The sequence below is a fragment of the Dermacentor variabilis genome, chromosome 7, assembly GCF_050947875.1.
Source record: "Dermacentor variabilis isolate Ectoservices chromosome 7, ASM5094787v1, whole genome shotgun sequence".
Lineage (NCBI taxonomy): Eukaryota > Metazoa > Arthropoda > Arachnida > Ixodida > Ixodidae > Dermacentor > Dermacentor variabilis.
In genome coordinates this window covers 7651579-7675596 of record NC_134574.1, presented here as the reverse complement: position 1 = coordinate 7675596, position 24018 = coordinate 7651579, and the positions used below count along the sequence as shown (strand labels likewise).

The following is a 24018-nucleotide window of genomic DNA, read 5'->3' as shown; positions in this document are numbered from 1 at the left end:
CAAGGCATGTCGCTGGCCACCATTCCCGTGCTTGATCCCTGCAAGATTGCCACTTTGGATGCAGATGTTTTGCTGCCTTCTTGCTCCGCGAACTTCACTCCTTCGTCTCTCGGCGACATTAACAAGATGATCGCTCCCGATCTGACCCAGGTGCAAGCTCAAGATCTCTACCACGTTCTGGCATCCTATCGTAACATCTTTGATTTTGACAGTTGCCCTCTAGGCCAAACGTTTGTTGTGACTCATCGAATCAACACTAGTGACGCCAACCCTATATGCCAGCACCCATATCGCATATCCCATCATGAACGTCAAGTCATCCAGAACAAGGTTCACAAAATAATTACAAAAGGCATCATCAAACTTTCGTTTAGCTCATGGGCCTCCCCTGTCATTCTAGTGAAAAAGAAGGACGGCAGCTGGCGTTTCTGCATTGATTATCGGAGTTCGAACAACGTAATCCATAAAGACTCTACCCTTTGCCTCGCACCGATGACACCCTTGACTGCCTTCATGGAGCCCAATATTTTTCGTCAATCATCATTCAGTCTGGCTATTTGCCGATTTCAGTGGACCCTATGAACAGCAAAAACACTGCATTTATTATGCCAAATGGCGTGTACCAATTCAATGTTATGCCGTTCGGACTGTGTAATGCCACAGTAACTTTCGAACTTACGACGGACTCTGTGCTGCGGGGATATAAGTGGTCTATCTGTCTATGCTAATTAGACGATGTCATTGTCTACTCGCCTAGGTTTGGCAGCCACCTCACCCATTTATTGGCCGTTCTTGCCATCTTTCACTGGGCCAATCTTCAGCTGAACTCTGCCAAGTGCCGTTTCAGGCGATGCCAAATAGCTATGCTCGGTCACCTTGTCAGTAAGCAAAAAAGAGGTGAGGCGTGCAGACAGGACACAAGAGTAGAGAAGTGAACACCACGAATGCCGACTATCAACTGAAGGGAGCACTGAGGTGAAAAAAGAAAGAAGGCACAAGACTCATCTGTACAAGCTGAGGATTGATATCACCACATGTCAGTCGGCTACATGTGCTGCCCCTTCAGTTGGGCAAACGGGATGGTGGGACGTAGGGCAAACAGGATGGTGGGACGTAGGGCAAACAGGATGGTCTATCAATCAGAGGCTAATGGAACATAAAAGGACAATAACCGGTGGATCACCTTCTAATCTTTCCCTATATTGCCAAGATTGTAACTGCACGCCAGAGTTAGATGAATGCACGATATTGTACAGGCATAAGAATGAAGATATGCGTCTTATGGTAGAGGCATGGCATATCTATAATGGTGGAAGCGCGTGCGTGAGTCAGCCTTTGATTACTTTACATAAGGAAGAGATTAAGTGCCTTAACAGTTATCTCTCACGTAGACCGGCACATGTACCTGACTGACACATGGTGATACCATTCCTGAGCTTGCGCAGATGAGTTTTGTGTCTTCTTCCTTTTTTCGCCTCAGTGCTCCCTTCAGTTGATAGTCGGCGTTCGTGGTGTCCACTTCTCTACTCTTGAGTCCTGTCTGCACGCCTCACCTCTTTTTTGCATAATGAATCCTTACCAAATAGCTCAGCTTTTTGTCGTTCTAAGCTTTACCTTGTCAGTGCTGCCAGTGTTCAACCAGACCCTGACAAGGTGCGAGCAGTGCAACAATTTCCCATGCCATGCTAAGCAAAAGACGTCCAGAGTTTCAAAAGATTATGTTCCTACTTTCGTCACTTTGCCCAGAATTTTGCGGACATCGCCCACCCTCTCATTGAACTCTTGAAAAAGGACGTTCCTTGAGTGTGGGGACCCGAATAAGCTGCTTCGTTTTATGCCCTTATCTGTCTACTGACTACACCACCAATACTGGCCCATTTCGACCCCTCATTGCCTACAGAACTTCGCACCAATAAAAATTGTGGCTGTCCTTGGCCAAAAACAGCATGGCAAGGAACATGTCATCGCCTATGCCAGTCGCCTTCTTTCATTGTCCAAATGGAATTTTTCCTTCCCTGAATGTGAGTGCCTGGCTTTAGTGTGGGCTGTCACCAAATTTAGACTTTACTTGTTTGGCCAAACTTTTTCTGTGATTACAGACCATTATGCCCTCCACTAGCCCTCGTCGCTCAAGGATCCGTCTGGACGTCTTGGCCATTGGGCCCTATGGCTTCAAGAATACTTGTTGTGCACTACAAATCTGGACGATTGCACCATGATGCAGATTGCTCGTCCACAACACCGCCGATGCTCCCGACCTCACTAACCCCGACTCAGACATCTGTGTACTGTCCATCCTTGCTTCGGATGATGATATCCCCACCAAACAGTGACGAGACGCATCTTTACGGCTAATCAATGACCGTCTAACTGCTCCATCACCAGACCATTCTGTTCGCCTGTTTGAACTACACAACATTCTATATCATCGTAATCTCAGCTCAGATGGTCCAGAGCTTCTGCTTGTCCTACTTCTCTATCTATGCTCCAGCATTCTTCACCTGCTTCACAACGTACCAACTGCCGGTCACTTAGGTGTCTCACATACATACGCCTGCATCCTGCGTCAGTTTTTTTAGCCTGGTATGTGCCATTCTGTGTGCCGCTACGTTGCTGCTTATGAATGCTGCCAATGTCGCAAGTGTCCTTCAGCGCTGCCTGCAGAGCCATTCTTCCGCATCGGCCTTGACCTTCTTGGCCCTTTCCTTATGTTCATCTCAAGAAAAAAATGGGTTGCGGTCGCGACAGATATTGCCACATGCTTCACAATCACCCAGGCACTGCTGACAAGCTGTTCCACAAACGTCGCTGACTTTCTCCTCCACGACATAATTCTACGTCATGGCGCCCCTCGGCAGCTCCTCACCGATCATGGGAGGTACTTCCTTTCACAAGTGGTAGATAACCTCCTTCGTGCCTGCTCCAATGAACATAAGCTCACCACCGCTTATCATCCACAGACGAATGGACTGACCAAGCACCTGAGCCAAATACTAACTGAGATGCTGGCCATGTATGTCTCACCTGATCACCATGACTGGAACAACATGTTACCATTCGTTACCTTCGCATACAATTCATCACGGCATGACACCACTGGATATTCCCTGTTTTATTTACTATTTGGCTGGCATTCTGCTTTGCCATTTAAGACTCTCCTTCCGTCGGTTCCTCACTTGCCTACTCAATGCGCCAGTGACACCGTTGGTCAAGCCCGTGCAGGTCGTCAACTTGCCCACAACTGCCTCTGTGCTTCACAGGACTCCCAAAAGTCCCACTACGACAGCCAACACAGAAGTGTGCCCTTCATGCCTGGTTCTCTGGTCCTCCTATGGTCACCATGCCACCGAATGGCTTAACAAAGAAGCTCCTTCCACGTTACACTGGGCCCTACAAGGTGCTGCGCCAACTCAATGTCAATTTTGAGATTATACCCTGGGCCCTGCTTTTCCGACCTCCTCGCTACCACCTGATGTTCACACTTACGAGCTGAAGCCTTATTGTCCTTCTAGATCCTCCCCTTCGTAGCAAGTGCCAGGATGGCACTTGCGCTACCGGAGGGTAATGTTAAAGCGAGTGATACACGGATGAACGTGAGGTTTGGCAGAACGATGAAGACCACGAGGTCGCTTGCATGTGGGCCAGATCAGACATCTTCTCTTGCCCTAGCTTTCTTTATATTTTGTAAATATATCCTTCGTCTACATCTCGCCTCCGTCACAATATTTGCAAGGAGAGCAGGCAGTGAACCATATGAACCGATGCACGTGTCACATAAAAAGTGTGTTCTTCCTCGACTCTCCTCTAGAGGAATGTTACCAAACACGACCCCTTGACTGCTGAAGCACCGTCACGGTGCTTGCTATGGTATAGGGGAGTGGTGAAGTTTAAGGCGAGGTATGTGAACAACGTCTGTAGGCGGTGAAATGGAAGGAGAGGAAGATTCGAGCACGCAAATCTTGTAAGTAACGCCTATTACATGTTTTAAGACATAGTAGGGTCCGGGGCACCGGAAAAGCAATTTTTCGGGGAGTCCAACACACCGAATTAGAGACCATGTAAGCACAAGGGCACCCAGGATATAGATAATGTCGTGACGACAGGAGTCATAATGGTGCCTCTGGTGGTCTGGCGATATTGTAAGGCAATGGCGAGTGAAGTGGTGTGCCTCGTCAGCTTTGGAAATGGCAAGTTAGTGTCTGGTTGAAGCGTTCAGTCAAGCCTTTGGTTTGCGGGTGGTAAGCCGTTGTAAATTTGTGTTTCGTGGTGCAGGAGCGAAGCAGGTCGTCAGTAACACTGTAGAGAAAGTAGCGGCCACAGTTGGTGAGGAGCTGACAAGGGGCTCCATGATCAGTGACCAGGGGCCGTATAATATAAAACTATTCCAATAGGTTTTTATTCCAATGTACTGACGTCAAATTTGCGTAACCACTGCCGCAAGGATCGGGCGGTCAACCGCAGGGTTGCCTGAACAGACCAATCAAACGCTGTCCTCGTTCATAGGAGGTCACTTTTGTTTGCTTGAAAAACGAATAACATTGCCTACAGTGAGTGGCTTGTTTTATCTAATTGGCTCACAAGAGGCAAGGAGCACACTCAAGTGGAGAGGGATTAGATGGGGCCGAGCCGCTGCAGTGAAAATCGATAGCCCGATGAAGAGGGTGGTGCCGGAGCCTGCGATTGGTCCGCTTTCCCTTACTTAGCTTGCAGTGGCTTGTCCACAATTGCAGTGACATGCAACGGAACCTTAAGAATGACGCTAAAATGAATCCTCAGCAAAGGAGAGTTGGCAGAACAAGGTCGTAAAAGTGCCGAAAGTGTTCGAAAACATTACACGGCCACGCAAAAAGTTTTATTAGACGCAAGTAAACCCATGCTCTCCGGCAGGTGCAAGAGCCGATGCCTGAGCGATCAGCGGCAGCTATCTTTTATTCCTTTCAGAACGGGGCAGCCTGTGGCTATTCAGGAAAAAATCCAGTTTTGTTTGGCATATTAATGCATCTTTAATGCATACACATCACTTTGACACGGTGAGTTCTTGCGGTTTTGTGACGTCGCGTGAGAGGCAGGTGAAGTGGGTGCAGCACGAAATCTTTTGACCAATAGCCGTGGGCTGATCACGAAAAGGCGTCGAATCAGAAATAATTTTCCTTTTGTTCGGTCAAATCATTCATCAGTGCGTATACGTCATATCAGATGGGGAGCTATCGCAGTTTTCATGACGTCACGTGACAGACAGGTGAAGTGGGAGTGGTCCAAAAAAGTTTTTGACCAATCACGGAGGGCTGATTGCAGAATTGGAATAGTTTTACGTTATAGCGCCTCAGAAAATCAGCAACGTCGGTAGCACAACTGATAGAGCGCATGTAATTGTGTATTGGGTGGTGTGGTCTGTAGCTATGGCAACCCATTTGTTGCCAGCAACAGAGGCAGAGAAAAAACCAAGGAGGTCCAGACCAACTCAGAAGGGGGGGTCAGATGGGATGTCAAGGGGCTGAAGGAGGCCAGCATAGGTGGCTTCTTCCGGCGCTAGCACGGTTCGCATGCAGCGACGTAGCAACAAACAGAGCAGTAAAAACTGGGCCAAAAGAAGCGACGTTGAATGCGATCGTAAATCCAGGAAACCAGCGGTCGGGGGCGTCGACCAGCGGTAGGGGGCATCATGGAGCTGGCCGAGAACCCTGAAACGCAGATGTGTAGGAACAACAAGCAGCAGTTCGCGTCTGTCCGGGTGGACGTTGTGGCGATATAATGTGCCATTATTAAGCATGAAGAGGCAAAGGGACAGACTGGGTACTGCGGAATCCAGCTTCTGAATAAGCGCACGTAAGATGGGATCCCGGCACTGCTCATCACAGATGTGGCTTAAGTGGAGAGCGAGAGTACACATGAAGGCACATTGTCAGAGGCATCAGGCAGATCCATGGGATTATGAGACAAACAGTCAATGTCCCGGTGCAGTCAGCCCGACTTGAGAGAAACAAAGCAGGTGTATTTTCAAAGCCGCAGTGCCCAGCAACCAAGATGCCCAGTCAGTGGGGTCCTTAAGGGACGAAAGCCATCAAAGTGCATGGTGATCAGTAGTGACGGTGAAATGCAGGCCATGAAAGAAGGCACGGAATTTGCCCACCACCCACATAAGAGAGACATTCCCGTTCCGTGGTGTAGTTCTGTTTGGCTGGGGAAAGGAGATGGCTGGCATAGGCGATAACATAGGCATGCCCATTCTGATGCTGGCCAAAACAACGCCGAATCCATAGCGGCTGGCATCGGTGCAGAGTTCTGTTGGAGCGAAGCCATCGGAATGAGCCAAGGCACGTAGTGTAGTGAGCTATGTGATGAGGGTTGTCGAGCCAGCTGCAGGAGCGGTGATGCGAGCAAAAGACTGACGCCACTCTGATGTAGCCACGTACCCAAAAAGGCCAGTGTTTATTAGACAGCCCTTTTTATCTCTTTTCCTCATGACGTCACAGAGGCTGTGCACATGAGTGCTTGGTCAGATCAGAGATAACCGATAACATTACAAGGGTAGAGAAAGTGGCAACCTTTGCGGCACCCCAAAAAGACGAGACACCTTTCTGCAGTAAGTTTTTGAGAGGACATGCAATTTCCGCGAAACTGTTGATAAAACGATGCAAGCAGGAGCACAGTCTCAGAAAACTGCGAACTTCCTTTGTGCAAGTCGGAACAGGGAACTTCTGCACGGCTCAAACTTTGTCAGGGTCGGGCAAACACCGGTCGAGTAGACAAGATGACCGAGCATTGTAAGTTGGTGATGGCCAAAGTGGCACTTTGATGAATTAAGTTGCAGGCCAGTGTTGTGAAACACAGCAAGAATAGAGCAAAGTTCGTCGAAATGCATTTCAAATTTTGGTGAAAATACAATAACATCATCATGATAACACAGGCAAATGGACCATTTAAAACTGTGCAAGAGGGTGTCCATCATGCATTTGAAGGTGACTGGGGCGTTGTGTTGTATATGGCGAAGAGCATGACTTTAACCTGATAAAGGCCGTCAAGGGTAACAAAAGCAGTGAAATGCTCCGCAAATAAAATACCTTTGGAAAAAATAGTAAAACCAATTGCGAATCGAGTTGACCATTCTCAAATACGAATAAAAAGGAGATGCATACAGAAGCAAATATTTTCAAATATGAGCTATTTCTACCTATTGATTACAAGCTATTGGTATGATGTCCGAACTTTGTCACAAGTGAGATTCTCAACAACTGTTAAGACACCCTCAGCTGTCCAGACATACTCTCAGCCAGCGCACAATGCCTCAGTGTTGCATTTCGTTGCTTGAAAGAGTTTATTTTGGCTTGAATGAGGGACACCTACATCTCAGCGTCAGCCAATACACTTTGTTTTTGGATCTCAAGTTTCTTCAAAGAAGCAACGGCACGCCTCTTTTCCCGTTCATTCGTCAATGCGTCAGTGCTTTCTGTTCTCGTCCTCCTTCCGACTCACGTTTGCTTCACGAACCATTTGAACCATCCTCTCGGTCAGTTGTACAGTGAACGTACAATTTTCAGTACACCCTAGGGGCTACAAAAACATCCGAAAGATCGGGCGGTTCGACAAAATAAATGCATGTCTTTTACTGCCCTTAAAGGGCCTCTGAAATGGTTCGGACAAATTTTGTAGACGCGTAGGGTACAGCTAAAGTTAATCATTTGCACCACAATATATGCGAAACATCTCATATTAAGAGCGCTACAGAAGATTACAAGTTACCCTCCTCCATAGTCATGCATTTTCTCCTCAACTCGTTCGCCAAGTGATCGGGGCTAAGCTCCACCTTCACTGGCTCTGCGTCGTGATGGCACGTCGTGTCATTGACTCGCGGTTCTCTAGGAGCGAGCGCACGAAGCCTCTCCAAACTCCCCGCCAGCTGCTTGGCAGTCGACCCCAAGCAAGAGCTATCGAAGCAGCATGCGTTGCAAGCATTCTGTCACAGCGCCAAACGTGTCTGGTATTCCGGTAACCACAGGAGAGCTGGATGTTTCGACGGATGGATGGAAGCATAAACACCATGCAGACCATTCACATTTGCACTCCTGCTCATCCCGTGAAACGACATGGTCAAACGGCCAGGCCCTGTCCCCTTGCGCTTGTGTTTACCCTAATACCAGACTCGCAAAACGCTATTGTGTTAGTAATCTTCCGGTGTAATGTGATGACCGCAAACAAGCAAATCATGGTGCCGATCAGATAGCGGCAGTCCAATGCGCTGCAGCCAGTCCGCTCGTCTGCTGCCTTGCACAGGGACACCATGTCCCAGCTTGACATATTGCCAGTCACTACGTTTGCCGTCCACAACGCAACGAAGTCAAATCATAGCGCTCGCGAAAAGACAGATTGACTCTGACCACGGAGCTCTCGTCAAAATGGAGCACGTTGTAACAAGCAGACGACGCTTGCTGTGTGTCGGAAGTGCTTAAGTGTAGTGAGAAATTGTTCTTGTGCATTCTCTTTCTGTTACTTTCTTTTTAGAGAAACAACTTAGATTTCAACTATTTCAAACATCATTTGTTCACCATAAAGATGAAAAAATTATCAATAACGCGCCCTGGGCAGCCAATCGAATAGCTCGCTTTACTGACGTCAAGTGGGTGATTTACGTCACATGCGTAGGGGCGGCTGAAAATTCCACTGAGCAGTGTGCTGCGATCGGCAGCAACGTGCATTTTTGAAACCTTATAATAAAGTACATGCTTTACGCGGAGCACTTAGATGCGTCAATTAATGATAAGAAGGACCTACTGTATTGACTCCATAAGTTTGTACAAAATCGTCAAAATCGTCTCAGAATTCCTTTGAGGGCTCAAATCGCCACAAGCACATACGAAAAACCTCTGAATATGTGCTAGTACATTTATTAGGCATATCGGTGCTCGTACTGTGACAGGAGATGGCGAGTGTACAAGTGTATAAGTAAGGAATACATGCAGCGTCCCGTGACAATTGCCCCTTCCGACGCTTATGCTTCACTGCACTACTTTTGCGTATGCTTCACTACGTAACACTACTGTACTAAGGCGAAGATCAATTTCAGAAACCTGCCTTATGCAACGCTTTGTGCTTTCCGAGCTTCGAAGCTAATAGCGAGGACCACGGACGCAGAGTCGCATTGCTGAGAGTGGCGAATTCATTCAATGAAAAACACGGCACCGCACCGCAAGACGCTTAACAGCGAACGTTGAAGCAACTGGGCCTAGCGCTGCCACGGTGGTGGCTACAGCTGCAAGCGGATCTACATGCGAGAGCGCCGTTCGAGGCGGCGAGGTAATAAAAATGGCGGCGGTGGTGGCTTTGTTTGATTAATGCCATTTCGGACCTTGGTAACGGCAAAATGTCCAGAAAATCGGACGGCGAAGGGTTCTTGCATCCAAAATGTCAGACGTCTCTACGGGGCACATGCTGGTGCCGGGAAGCTGTCAGAATCATCAGGCCTTTCGGAAAGTCGGTCGATGACTACACCGACACCTCCTCCAGCCGACGACACGGCGTCAAAGTAGATTCATTACGATTCCTCTTTGTTACTCGAGCCAGCATTACCACGAATTTCGTTCCCTTTCAGTAAAATTACAGCCAATTTTCCCTGATAGAAGCACAAATTCCCTGAGTATTTCCAGACTATTCAAAATCCCTTAGAATTCCCGGTTTTCCCAGTTGGTAGACACCCTGTCTACAGTACCAGTGGAACAAGTGGGGCAGAGTGGGCAGATACAAAGTCAAGGCCGAGGATGATGTCATTGGAACTGCGGATGACGACAGTGAACAAAACAGAAGTTTGGCGACAGGCAACACTTACACGTGCAGTACAGAGGCCGGATAAGGGAGACCTATCACCGTCGGCCACACATGATGGGGGCAGGGGTCATAACTTTCAACTCTTGGCGGTGACAAGAGCTCATAACAGAAATATGGGCACCGGTGTTGATCAAAGCTGTAACAAGTAGGCCATCTACTTCAACATCAATCAGGTTCTGATTGGTAGGGAGCGTTAACGAACGGGTTCGAGGGCAGGTCGAAATAGCAGCACCACTTCCACTAGCTGCAGCCATAAGTTTCCCGAAGGAAAACGCCAGGAGTAGGATGGGGAACGGTGTGGGGAGATGAACGACAAGGTCGGCATCATGGTGAGGCTGCGCGGTTGTACTGAGCAGCGGTCGTAGTGTTTTAGCAGATGTTTCTCGTTAAACTTGGATTGGTACCTGGTGCTGGCTTCGGGGTGAATAGCAGCAGCTGGAGAAGCTTGTTTAAGAAGGCACGGGCCAAGGACTTTGGCAATACCATCAAAAGTGTCCAGCACATCCATATCGGAAGCAAATTGGCTTGTCATCAGGCGTCCTCCACCCATTCGGATCACGATAGAGTAGGACAATGGCGTTGGAGAGGTCTGAAGGTGGCCGTAAGGTAAATGTCCGGACGGTTCACCGAACACATGGTTTGAATGCCCAAGTTTGCCCGTTCTTGAGGAACAACGGATTGTGTCATATGGTCGGTTGGCAAACACTGGGCTTCCATCGCATGAAATGTACGGGCAATGCGGCTTCAATTTCGAGTCAAATGATTCGGGTGATAGCCTCTGATGTTGAGGGCTGAGTCGCTATAGAAATGTCCTGACACATTGATGTCGCTGCCACGTTTGGAAGGCGGATGAAGTTGTGGGCAATGTGTCAGCTTTTAGCATCTTCAAAGCAATTCAGCAATAATATAACTGACTGTCAGAGACCCTTAAACACGATCAGGTTAAATGCACCGTCCCCGATTCCTTTCAGTACGTGTGAAACTTATTGGCTTCTGTCAGCATCAATTTCTCGTCAAGGGCCAGCACATCCTGAATGTGCATCAGGTAAGACTCGGTAAATGTCTGCACACGCGAGGCAAGTTCCTTTTTGGCCGCACGCTGGCAGCCTGCAGGTTGGCCAAACAACTTGCGAGGTTTTATCTTACATATACTCTAGCTTTTGAGATCCTCTTCACTGTTATCGAAACAGGCCTTCACAGTTCCCTTTAGATAAAATATTATGTGCGCCAGCATCAAGGTCAGGTCCCACCTGTAATGTGCACTTATGCACTCACAGAGTCGAATCCAGTAGTCAAAGGTGTTGCCATCAGCGCAGGAAATTGCCCCAGAATCACGGGGTGGAGCCAGGGTGATGGCTGGCATGGTGGTCACCGCTGACGCAGTTTCACCGCCGGATGACATGCCTATAGTGGCCACTTGGCAACCGCTGTGGAGCTCCGTCTTGTGTCAGACCCCCAGCAGCTCCACCAAGATGTTACGTGGAGGCAGACACAACAGGGAAACGTATTTACAATATATTTACAAAGAGAGCAAGCACTGAACCACATGGTGCCAGATCAAAAGCGTCTTCTTCATCGATGCTCCTTATGAGCAATATTACCGTGACAATATTTATCAGCAAGGTAACTGAATTTAATGGTAAATGAATTAACGAATTCTAAGATTTCGCATGACAAAACCACGATTTGATTATGAGGCATGCTGTAGCGGTGGACCCTGGATTAAATTTGACCACCAGGGAATCTTTAATGTTCCCCCAATGCACAAGACACAGGCATTTTTGCATTTCTCCCCCATCGAAATGCAGCCACCGTGGCCAGGATTTGATCCCATGACTTAAAGCCATAGCCGCTAAGACACCATGGCCGGTAATTTAAAGGGACCCTGCAACGATTTCGATGATATTGTACAAACGTACTGAGTCGTTAGAGTAGGTCCTTCTGATCATTAATTGACGCATCTTAGTGGTTGGCGTAAAGCGTGTAATTTATAAGAAGGTTTTAAAAATGTACATCACTGTCGATCACAGCACACTGCTCGGCGGAATTTTCAGCCGCCCCTACCCACACAACGTAAATCACCCAATTGACACCAGTAGTGCGAGCTATCCGATTGGCTGCCCAGGGCACGTCCTCGATAATTTTGCCACCTTTATGGTGAACAAATCATGTTCATAAGAGTTGGAATGTTAGTTAAAGGGACACTAAAGGTTACTATTAAGTGAACGTGGACTGTTGAAATACCATCCCAGAAACCTAGAAACGCTTGTTTCGTGCCAAGGAGAGACTTATTTTAAGAGAAAATGCGTTCTGAAGCGTCTGCGTACCTCTAGCGCAGTTCAAATCGCCCGCCCTCCGATCGAGGGGTACTGACATCATCGTCTCATAGTGACGTTGCGCCATCGGTGAGTAGAACAGCATCCGCAGACGGCGCTACGGCTTTTCTGCGCAAAACGCAAACGCGCGGCCAGAAACAGAGCCAAGACAGAGCTGACAGCAGAGCGAAAGCGGGAGTATGGTGGCTAGCGGAAGGAGAAACGCGCGACCATAAGCTGGTACTTTATTTTATGATGCAAACTTCGACGCTCGTCGCAATGGACCCTGACAACAACAGATTGGCTCGCGATGCTGGGCTCAACTTCAGCGATTTGAGCACTGACGAGCGCGTCCTGCTGCTGAACGGCTCGCGCTGCCGGCGTCGTTGCGTACTACGACGGCGGCCTCGACACCGGCTCTCCGGAGCAGGAAAGCAACGAGGGCTTCCCACGACATCACAAGGACGTGGCATTCTCACTGCTTGTTCGAAATGAAAGTTTCGTGAGCCAGCAGAACCCGCACAGCACGATGCGATAACGAAACTACTGAAACTCCAAAGCGTGCGCGGTGCAGAGTCAAGCGAAAACGAAACCTTTCGACCACCCATACTACAGAAGGGTAACGTCAAAATGTTATTCTTTCTTAGAATCGAATAGACGTAGACAAGTAGTATTTTCTTCCGTCTTATAATTGAATGAAATGATATTTTCAATACGAGTAGTTGAGTATTAGTAACACAAATTATGAGGAGTGCTTTCGTCATCGGGCTAGTACCGGAATGTCGCTGGGTGGTCTCAAATCGTGTCATGCATTTACCTCAATTTCTCGGTTACTAAATCTCTGTTCGCGATTATACTGACGCCTTAGACGTTCTAGAACATTGCTCTACCACTTTAACTTGACTTTCTGGTAACCTTTAGTGTCCCTTTAATTTGTTTCTATAAAAAGAAAGTAACAAATAGAGAATGCGCAAGAACAATTTCTCACTACACTCAAGCATTTCTGACACACAGCAAGCGTCGGCTGCTTGTGTTACAACGTGCTCCGTCTTGATGAGAGCTCCGCGGTCAGTGTCGGTGTGTTCTTCGTGAGCACCATGAATCACCTTTGTTGCATTGTGGACGGCAAACGTAGTGACTAGCAATGTCAAGCTGGGACATTGTGTCCCTCTGCAAGGTAGCAGACGAGCGGACTGGCTGCAGTGCATTGGACTGTCGCTATCCGATCGGCACCAGGATTTGCGTGTTTGCGGCAGTCGCTTTACACCGGAAGATTACTAACGCAAAAGTGTTTTGCAAGTCCGGTATTAGGGTAAACAAGGGGACAGGGCATGGCCATTTGACCGTGTCGTTTCACGGGATGAGCAGGAGTGCAAATGTGAATGGTCTGCATGGTGCAGCCACCTGGTGGCACAGTGCTCAACCAAACATAGTAGCAATAACAAAATGTGTTCTTCTTTGCTGCTGGTGTCAATTTTTCGCAGGAGCGTAGTTGTTAACATGCTGCTTTTTTAAATGTTTAAAATGTTTTGCCCTTATTAGAGCAATATTAACTCTTTGCTTGGTTCGTTAAGCTCTGCGTGAACAGGTGGATGGACCGTGCAGACCGATCAGGTCACTCACGTACATCTACGCTAAAGTTGCTTCATCAGCTTGAGTTTATGCCTCCACCCATCCGTATAAGGTCCAGCCCGCCTGTGGTTACAGGAATACGAGACACGTTCGGCGCTGCAACAAAATGCTCACAATGCACGCTGCTTCGATAGCTCTCGCTTGGGGTCGACTGCTAAGCAGCTGCCGGAGAGGTTGGAGAGGCCCCGCGCACTCGCTCCTAGAGAACTGGAAGTAGACGACACGACGTGCCATCATGACGCAGAGCCAGTGAAGGCGGAGCTTAGCCCCAATCACTCGGCGAACGAGTTGAGGAGAAAATGCATCACTATGGAGGAGGGTAACTTGTAATTGTCCGTAGCTATATTAATATGAAATGCTTCACACAAATTGTGGTGCGAATGATTTTGTGCGAATTATAAACTTTAGCTGTACCCTACGCGTCTGCCCAATTTGTCCAAACCATTTCGGGGCCCTTTAATGGCAAATCTATCCTTGCTCATACCACTATCCGTAATCCAAATGCACTATGGTATGACCATAACCTTTAAAGACTTTCCAAAAGAAAGAAGCAATTATGTGGACCTGCTAAACATTCTAAAAATTATTGTGGGATTTCTCACAACCGTGCCAACAATGATCTACACTCTCAAAACAGCTAGACAACTGCCTGCTTACCAATTAGTAATTATTCTCATGACAAATCCTAAAACACTCTGGTAGGCTGTATATTCTAAACAATGCTGCCCTGACACTGCTAGTCTGCAACAAGGTTTGAAGCTGGGCTAGCTGGCGTTCCATGCTACATTGCACACCGTTGGCCTCTGACCTGGCGCACTGCAATTAATAGCAACTTACTGATAGTGCTTGTAATGCCATCCCAAAAAACAAGTTTTGCCCTGTCCTTAAAGGGAAGCTGAAACGGTTTTCAAATTCCATGAATTGCTGGGGTTCGGAAGAACAGACCTATTAATTTATGGTTCTGAAATTTTTTTCTTCGTTTTGTTAATATAAAGGGCGGAAATCGCTTTCTAAATCCCCCCCCCCCCCCCCCGCGGACGCGCCCCCGTCGCTTCCCGGAGTGCCGGGTGAGGAGGCAGCCGGAGGAGAGAACCGGCTAGAGTAACGTCATTCCCGGGGAGCGTGCCGGCAGACCGGCGTGCTGACATGCGCTGCCGAGTTTCTTTCCGTCCTGCGCTTTACTAAACGACGCTACGAGAGATCTACCGCCGCTGACGTTTGCTTTCTTTTGCGATTTTCGTGAACTGTGCTTCCTGTTGTGTCGGCAGCGGCAGGCAAGCGGGGGGCCCCGACCGGGCGAACGCGCGGCAAGCGCCGGCGCAGGAAGGCGACACGGAGCAAACTGCTCCCGATGAAAACTGGACGAAGACTCGGCCGACCCACGGCCGTTTATATCTTATAAAGGCTGCACACGCTAGATGACACCTCCAGATTGGCCCAAGCTCGTCACATGACAGAAGGGGGGGTGCGCCATCTAGCTAAACAACTACAAAACACACATGTACGATGACACAGAGATCTGACAGGGGGCGACACTATACTACACTTCCTTGTTGTGCTGCGTGAGTGCCTAGAGCCAAGGGCGCCCAACATGCCCTCGTTCTGTGCAGCATTCAGCTGTGCGAACACAGGCGGGCAAGACGATGTGGTGTTTCACATGTTCCCGAAGGACAAGCTTGCAGCGCAGTAGCGCAGTGGGTCCGTGCCTTGAGGAGAGAGAATTTCGTGCAGACGAAATCAACTTTGCTGTGCTCGGACCATTTCCGTGACAGTGATTATCATCGGAGCTTGACAACGATGCGGGCAATCGGTATTCCAATTCCGGTGTTCCGGTGCCCACATTGATGCACTCGAGAAATGCGAACATTTGCAGTCATGAACGTCTGCTAACACAGCTTTAGCGTAGCCGGATAGCCTTACGACCAATGCGGAAACGCGTTGTGGCTAGCGTTGCTAGGCTTGCCTAGCGACGTTCGACGTACAGTTGCAGTTACCGTAAAGTTACCGTGTTTACCACACGGCGGTGCTAAAACTGCCTAATATATGTATGTCAACACTAGCATGCAGCACGCATACCGATTCTTGATCGAGCCACCATTGCAAACTCGTCCAACCATAGTCTGAATATTGCACATATAATCATCTTGGCCATCTCGATCTGGATGCGTATGATAAGCAACTTCCATGACTGTACCTCGCAGCACTGTATATGCGCATTGAAACCCGGTACTTATGTTCGCGATCGTGTACCAACACGCAAAAAACCACCGAACTTCAGACAAGCAGCGGCAAGGTGCTCGACATCGCGGAATTGCACTCGTGTTTACAATCTAATGAGAAGTTAGTGCTTCGACATTCTTCCAGCAGCAAGTTCCCAGTGACACTTTAGCGCGTTTTTTCTCCTGTCATTACAACGTGCAGCTACATGAAAAAAACATACGTACCAGCTAATATTTCCAATGCGCGAGAATCTGCACACATAGTTCTCGCTGTTGGCACACTCAACATCGTCGTTGCCGCCATTGTTTTCTGTATCGGCTGTCGGTTCGAACATGGACAGCTTGTTCGAACAAGCTGTCCCAGACAGCAAGGACGTTCCATAATGCTTACAACTCATCCGTGAAGCCAGACGAGAACAGCGTGCTACGGTCTGAAACGGCGGCACCGATCGGTGTTCCCCGTGAATGACGTCACAACGGTCCCGACGAATCACGGGCAAGAGCGGCGTTCGCGCGATGCCCTGAGGCGCTGGTGCGCGTTTTCTTGCAAAAAAAAAAAACAGCCGCTTGCGTTTGTTTCCGCCTTTTTTAAACTAGATTTTCGTGTTCAATGGACTAAAAACTGTAGAATGCTGCAGGGAACTAATTTTTTTCGAAAAATGTTTCAGCTTCCCTTTAATGAAGCAATTGTGCAAAATTCGTTTAGTGCGTTAGATGCATCACCCCCTCCTTAGGTGCTTCTAATTATCCTTCCATCTGCTTCAGGATATGACTTTATCAGTCGAATTCTCAAAAGAACCGCTTCCCATTCTTCTGTCATTCTAACCATTATTCTTTTAATAGTCACTTCATGCAGGTTCACCACCATTTAAATGGTATATTGGGAAGGTGATCCAACTTCATAAATTGGGCGACAAGCGTTCTCCTTTAATTACCGATCAACATCACTTCCTAGCATCTCGTATAAAATCCTTGAGCACATATTTCTGCATCTCATTAGCTTCTTCCTCATGTCATACTTATGTGAAATGCAGCTAATATTGATCACTTACAAACATAATCCTTGATCAATCTTCACTAGATGACTGCCTTCTTTTGAGACTTTTTGAAAGCTTTTGAAAAAGTGTGCCACAAACTGCAGCCGTAAACGCTTGATCTTAACCTAGACTAGAAACCTTTGATGTGCACTGAGTGCTTCCTTATCAACCACTCTCAGTTTGTGTAAGAGTATATAAATTCAAATTTATGCAAGTTTTCAAAGCAAGCAGCCTGCTTACTGTTCCTGTTTGCCACTTAATGTTTCATTAGACCATGTGTTCTCATAAAAGCATCTAAAAAAAGCATAAAAGCAACACAAAGTTTCTCAAAAACACTGAGGACATTTCATCCAAGTTTTTAAGCTTGTTTTCTCAGTCACTCGCCACAGGTATCATCCCAGAAGACTGGAAGATGAGGAAGGTCGTTCCTGTTTTCAAATCAGGTAAGAGACTCTCCACTCAACTATTGCCCCATTTCCCTGACTAGCATCCCTTATAAACTAATGGAACAAGTCATCTACTCCCAGATAATGCAGCATCTAGACTCTATAAATTTTTTCACTCCATCCCAACATGGATATAGGAAAGGCTTATCATGTGAGACACAGCTTGCCATCTTTCTTCACTATCTTCATTCCAACCTTGATGCTAACTTACAAACTGACGCCATCTTTTTAGACTTTGCCAAAGCATTCTATAAGGTACCTCATCAACGTCTACGCTTCAAACTTTCCAGACTAAACTTGCATCGAGAAATTATTGCATGGTTAAAAGAATTCCTCACACATTGTTCGCAGTCCGTTACTATTAACAACTACTCCTCTAACCGCCTACCGGTAACATCGGGTGTTCCTCAGGGAACTGTCCTTGGCCCCCTCCTATGCTTAATTTATATTAATGATCTACCACAAAATTTATCATATCATGTCAGTCTGTTTGCCGACGATTGCATTATTTATGCCCCAATTACTAATACCGCTGATCAAGAATACCTTCTGGACAATCTTAACCGCATTCAATCATGATGCAATCACTGGTTGATGACACTTAATCCTAATAAGTGCAAGCTCATGTCTTTTCATCATCGTCACAACCCGCATTTATTTATAAGATTTCCGATTCTCCTGTCGAACTTGTCCTGTCCTATACTTACCACGGCATCACTATCAGCAATGACTTATCATGGCGCGAGCACGTAACAAAGCTAATAGTATCTGCGAATAAAAAACTAGGCTTTCTTAAACGTCATCTTCACGACGCCCCTCAAAATGTAAAGCTACTTCCTTATAAATCATTAATCAGGCCAAAACTTGAGTGTGCATCCGCCATCTGGAATCCACAGCAAGCTTACCTCATTGACTCATTAGAAGCTGTGCAAAACAGAGCCGCACGTTTCATTCATGGCTCATACTCATCTTATATTAGTGTTTCATCTCTCAAGCTACAGTCTCCATTATGCAGTCTTTCCCTCCGTCGCCGTATTTCTAGCCTGTGCCTATTTCACAAATTTTATTATTCCTAGCTCAAACAGCAACCATACATCTGCGCACTGCCATCACGCACGTCTCGCCGAATTGGTCATCCGCTGAAAGTTTCACGCCAACGTGCCCGTACAACTACATTTTGCAAGTCATTTTTCCTCCGAACAGCAAGCGACTGGAACGACCTTCCCCATGAAATTGCAGCCATCACCTGTCCATCAACCTTCCTAGAAAAAGTTACATCCCACCTGTCATCATGAAAAAAAATGTTTTACTTTCTCATTTTAACCCCACCGCTTATGTAAAACCCCCTTTAAGGAAATAAAAATGAAATGAAATGAAATCTTGGTGTTGTGATAACGTCTAACCCATCTTGGACTACTCCCATTAAATACGTTATTAAGAATGTTAACTGCATGCTAGGATACATTTGCTGCAACTTTTCCAGGTGGCCTTAATCCGTAAAGCTAATATGTAAACTTACTTGAGGCAAGACTAGAATATGCTTCCTTGGGTTGGGATACAGTTCAAGACAATTTAATACACTCGTTTGAAATGGTCCTGAAGCACTGCTTGTTTTATTTAGCAATACAGTCCAATTCTGCTGCCACCTCATCGCTGTATATACTAAATGGTGCCCAGCTCGTGCTTACAAGCAACTGTGCACATATGTTTCAAGTAGGGATGTGCTAATATTCAAAACCTTTGCATAATGAATCGAGTATTGTCCTGTTTGATTCGGTCTTCGAATCAAATAGTCGGTACTTGTAAATGCGAATATTTTTCTAATATTTCAAATCAGCTGCACTCAACATAAAGTTGAAGCAAAATTACACTAAACCTTCACCCCAACGGGCATAGCATAGACAGAAAACATGAGAACTTGTGCAGTAAAGCTGGCTACATCGCTCAGGTAGCCATACTTTACAGGTTTATACAGTGATCATTCTCATTCTCTGGAGAGTCCTGAGTATGTAAAGACACTACTTGTTTGCTCCTGATTTGTGCTTTTAATAAAGAACGCTTCATAACAGCCTATGTAATGATAGAAACTTGCTAACATTAAGAATACTATGGTTTGAACATCAATGTATATTAATAGTGATAATGGCTGTTCATTATTTGAAAACTCTTCGATTCGATCTCGAAAATGGCTATTCGCACAGCCCTAGTTCCAATCCATTCACTTCAATGTTACTCCACTTTGCATTCTTAAGAAAAATATGCGTGCTACCTGGTGCTTATCACTGCCATTGAATGTTGCTGCGTCCGTAAAGTCTACTACAAGAATTACTGGAAAGAACTCCGATGCTGCAATCATTCAGCCATCATGGTGGTTACCACACATGGATTTGTCTGGTCTTTGCGCTTGTTGCTTCAGATGTTGTTGCGACTGTTTACTATGATGTATCTGCCTTTATTGACACAAATTTCAAAGCAATCCTACTTTTCTAAATGCAGAAGGCAAATGGACTCTACATATATGCACCACCACTGTGAATCATTGCATGCAATATTTCATATGAAATTATCAATTTGCTAAGCCACAAGGCCCTTTGAAGCCAGAAATAAGGAAGTTCAGGCAAACCATCACTCTCCCGTTTGCTGAATCGCCATGTTTGCAGCTCCCGTAGACACTAGCGCCACACTAGTGTCTCCCTGTAGCAATTTTGGTACAAAACTATGGCTTGCTTGCGTGGAATAATCAGCACAAACTTTAGATGGGAGAGACAGGCACTATGTGTCTCACAATGTGTCTAAAGTTTGCGCTCATTCCATGCAAGAATGAACCAACTAGCTCAGCAACATATTCTATTCTGGCTCCCTCTACTTCACGTCCATGAGAAAGCATGTGCTCGCATTCTAAACGTTATTTCATCGCGTATTGAAGATGCTTCTGCTCTACTTGATGTTAATGGGCCTCTGTTTGGAACAAGAGTACATCATAAACAAAAGAAAAAGACATGCTGTAGTTAGCGTACTTTGACACAAACATTGAAGTGCAAATTTCGCAGTCGTGTGGTGACTCTGCCACAAATGAAAGATGACGGCAACAGTAGAGTGCCCGAGGTGTGGGCCAAGCTCAGGTGGCGCATGCACAGAAGAACAGCAATGCAGACGAGCAAGGTCGGCTACAGGTCGTGTTGTCAGCAGGCTGTGACCAGGCAGGCAGGCTCGAAAGACACACTACCAGTGCACACTGGCCGTGCAGTCACTGACACAATGCCTGCAACCAGGGTGTCTGCCACAATTCACCCACTCTCCCTTCTTGCCCGACTTCCACTACTGGGACCACCCAAAGGTAGAAGGCCACTTGGGAGCCTTGCAGGCTTGTGATCCAGCTCCTGTTGCCAAACTGTGGCGACTGCGGTGTCAAAGCCACCGCTTACTGGAGGCAACTCGTGACAAGTGCTCGGCTCGCACCCAATTCGTCCTTCAACAGGACCTCTCTTCCATTATAATCCACCTCCGCATCGATGAACTCTGTCTGTCGATGAACTGTGAGAAACTCGTTCACCTTTCGTTTTGTGACAGCTACAGCATCAATCATGTGAGAAGGCCTCAGATGCACAGGGACATTGTTATTAAGCCATAGGACTCTTGTTTCGCTTGCTCTTTGGCTGTCACCAAGTTGTATTCGAGTATTGTCCATTTTGTGCCATTTTCCCAGTGTGCCATTGCTCTATGTAAAGCAAACCATGCATCTTATCCTCAACCTGTCCTCATCCTTCCTTTTCACTTGTCCACATCCAAACAGAATGTGATGAATGTCCTAATCAGTTAACAGTACTGCTGGAATGGTGAAAAGGAAAGAGAGGAGCTGTTTATGCGCAAAGGACGAAAGGACACACACTTGCAATAGAGGGGTAGAGGAGAGAAAAATGCAAAAACTCCGGAGAAGAGGTCAAAGCTATGATAGGTGGCTGTACTAGACCTGCAGTAGGTGTTACACTTTTAAATGTCGGAGTGCTATTTGAACATTAAAACAGGTACCTTTTCTTCATCCCATAAGGTTCTAGTGTCAGGCCCGACAGGCTCTTGCGCTTAGTAGTGATTCTGTCAAAGGGAGGATCCGGTGCACGTTAACACGTTGTATTTATATGCGTTTTTTTAAGGGGTGGGGGTGCTTTACAAAGCGATCAACCACGCACTGTCTCGCTTTGCATAAGATTCCCCGTGACTTGCTTCTATTGTCATGCACGAGCTTGAAGCCCAGTGTACGTGAACCAAGGAATGGTTGCCAAGTGAAGCAGAAACAGTGACGACACTTCGCTTCCTTCACCAAATGTACCGCCTGCCAAAGCGTAAGATATCTGCAAGTTAGCTTTCACAAACGATAAAGCTTGTTTTTTTTTTTTAGATCGCATAAGTTGTCCAAGTCGATCTTCAGCCACGAAAAATTTCGTTCACAGACGCGCACTTCTACTAGCGGTCTTGAATTTCTAGCAGCGTCTGTGAATAATCCAAGTAGGCAGGCAGTACACGAAGGCGGGTGTTACCAGCGACAAAGGGCCGCACACGAGCGAACGTCGCCACGATTGTGCAGGCGTCTGCCAGCAGGCTTCTGTTTCAACCTAAGACGTCAATCAAAAATGGCATTCTGTCATCCCGCGCTTTATATGCTTTCTCACCTTCACGAAGCTTATAGATATTACAGTACCCTCGATGTCGAGCACAACCGCCTCGATGCCGAGCATATTTGCGCACTGCCGCCAGCTTCGCTTTGATTTCACAATCACTGAAAAACAGCTGAAAATGTTCCACCACAGAAAACCTATACAAATAAGGGATACTGTAGCTTCCACATTGCAACTACAGTGGATAACACGATAGTGCCTAGAATATACTGGCTAGTGTGCCGTGCACCCGCTCTTTTCAATGGAGGAGCGTGGCGCCGCCTGCAATGAATGCCCACGGTGGCCGACAGAGGTCGCTGCCACACGGGTGGGTGCAGACTGCGCGTGTCGTCTGCTTCGCATATCAGTTTCGCAGCTGTTGCGTCGCTTTCTATGTTGGCGTTTTCAGTGTTATTACAGCGTTGCGTGTTTGTTCTTGGTGTTGTCAAAGAGTGAGTGCGTCGCTGCTGTGTTCGTATGCTTGCCATTACGAGTACTATGTGGTGGCGGTGAAAAAATGCAGAAGAGAAAGTGCGAGGAGAGGACCTGCTTTGTGCCGTGGTGTCGAAGCGGTCACCGCTCGAACAAAGGGCGTGTATCCTTGTTCACTCCACCACTGATACGAAGCGGCAGTAGAATAGGCAAGAATGATCAGGAGAGCGGACAGAAGGCCGGTACCAACTGCTGTGGTTTGCGAAAAACATTTCGAAAACAGCTTAGTCGAACGCGCGTTCTCTATCACAGTGATCGGCGTTGTCCACGAGATTCCCCGCGGTAAACCACGCCTGAAACCCTACGCTATACCCACGATATTTCCTGAGTATCCTAAGCATGCACCTTACTTTTCGTGAGTACCAGGAAAAAAAACAAGAAAAAAGGAGCAGTAGTGCTTTAATCTACTATACTGTTATGTTGCACGAAAGATCACTGCCCAAAATTCTTGACCACAGTGTGCAGGCTTCCACTGCGTAAGTAAAGCTGAAGCTAGTGCCGACGCTGCTTCACTACTGCATTGCGCATTTTGACAATGGAAGCCTTGTCTATCTTAGTCAGACCTTGTCAACCGCTGTGAAGGCCGTGGAAGATGCTTTTACTGTGTTCTTTAGCAAAAACGAGTTACATGTAGCGAGCCTAGCTGATTTTTCAGGTCAGCTGCAGACACTGGCCTTTCTCCAACTAGGGTGCCCAGAGCATGAAAAACCAGCTTTGACAACACTTGTGAAGTTCTACGTTTTCTTGACGTTTCGTTTTTTTTTTTTTGTAAAAAGCATCAACAAAGAGAGGGAAGCGCAAAGGCAACGACAGAAGCTCTTAAACTGCGTCACTGCCACTAGATCTATCTTCTTCATGTATGTGTGCATTATCTCATCTAGACCTGTCTTATATGCCCGTGTTTGACTGTTGTTACGCGAGAATAAAATATTTGTTACGCTTAAATGAAAGATCTGTTTCCCATTTTCCTTCACTTATATCAGACATAAAAAAGAAATCTGCACGTGTGTGTATTAAAAAATGCATGGTGCACAGAACACCGCGTGCAGTCCATTTTACAGGCAAATTTTTTTTTACCTATTATCCTATCCTCGTGGTCCAATGGGCATTGTGAGGAGATGGGTACATGGTTTACAAACAATCAAAAACATTCAAACCTATGAGGACAACAATAAGATAACAGGCAGAAATAGCAGCAAATAATATAAAAAGAAAGGAGAGCGAAATTCAAGTCATTTCAAAAGATTATCGGTTACAGCGGTTTTCAATGGTTATGCATCAATATAACATCTATTGAACAGTAACGTAACCTTAGAATTCCTTTACTTTATTAGAATGAAGAATGTAACCTAAAAGTTACCCTTAAAAAATTACGCTGCCATCATGGCTAGAATAAAAAACAAGTG

At 46.7% G+C, this 24018-nt stretch overlaps 1 protein-coding gene across 2 annotated transcripts in view; it reads right to left on the bottom strand.

The window, feature by feature from the left end:
- LOC142587300 (enolase-phosphatase E1-like) overlaps positions 1–22332 on the bottom strand; it is a 236306-nt gene extending 213974 nt beyond the window's left edge. The window contains exon 1 of one of the 2 annotated variants that reach the window (XM_075698177.1): positions 22136–22332. In XM_075698177.1, the coding sequence (XP_075554292.1) occupies positions 22136–22201 (66 nt within the window). In that variant the 5' untranslated portion in view covers positions 22202–22332. The remainder of the gene's footprint in view (positions 1–22135) is intronic. The other variant, XM_075698175.1, reaches the window with a different exon arrangement.
- Between the last annotated feature and the right edge of the window lie 1686 nt (positions 22333–24018).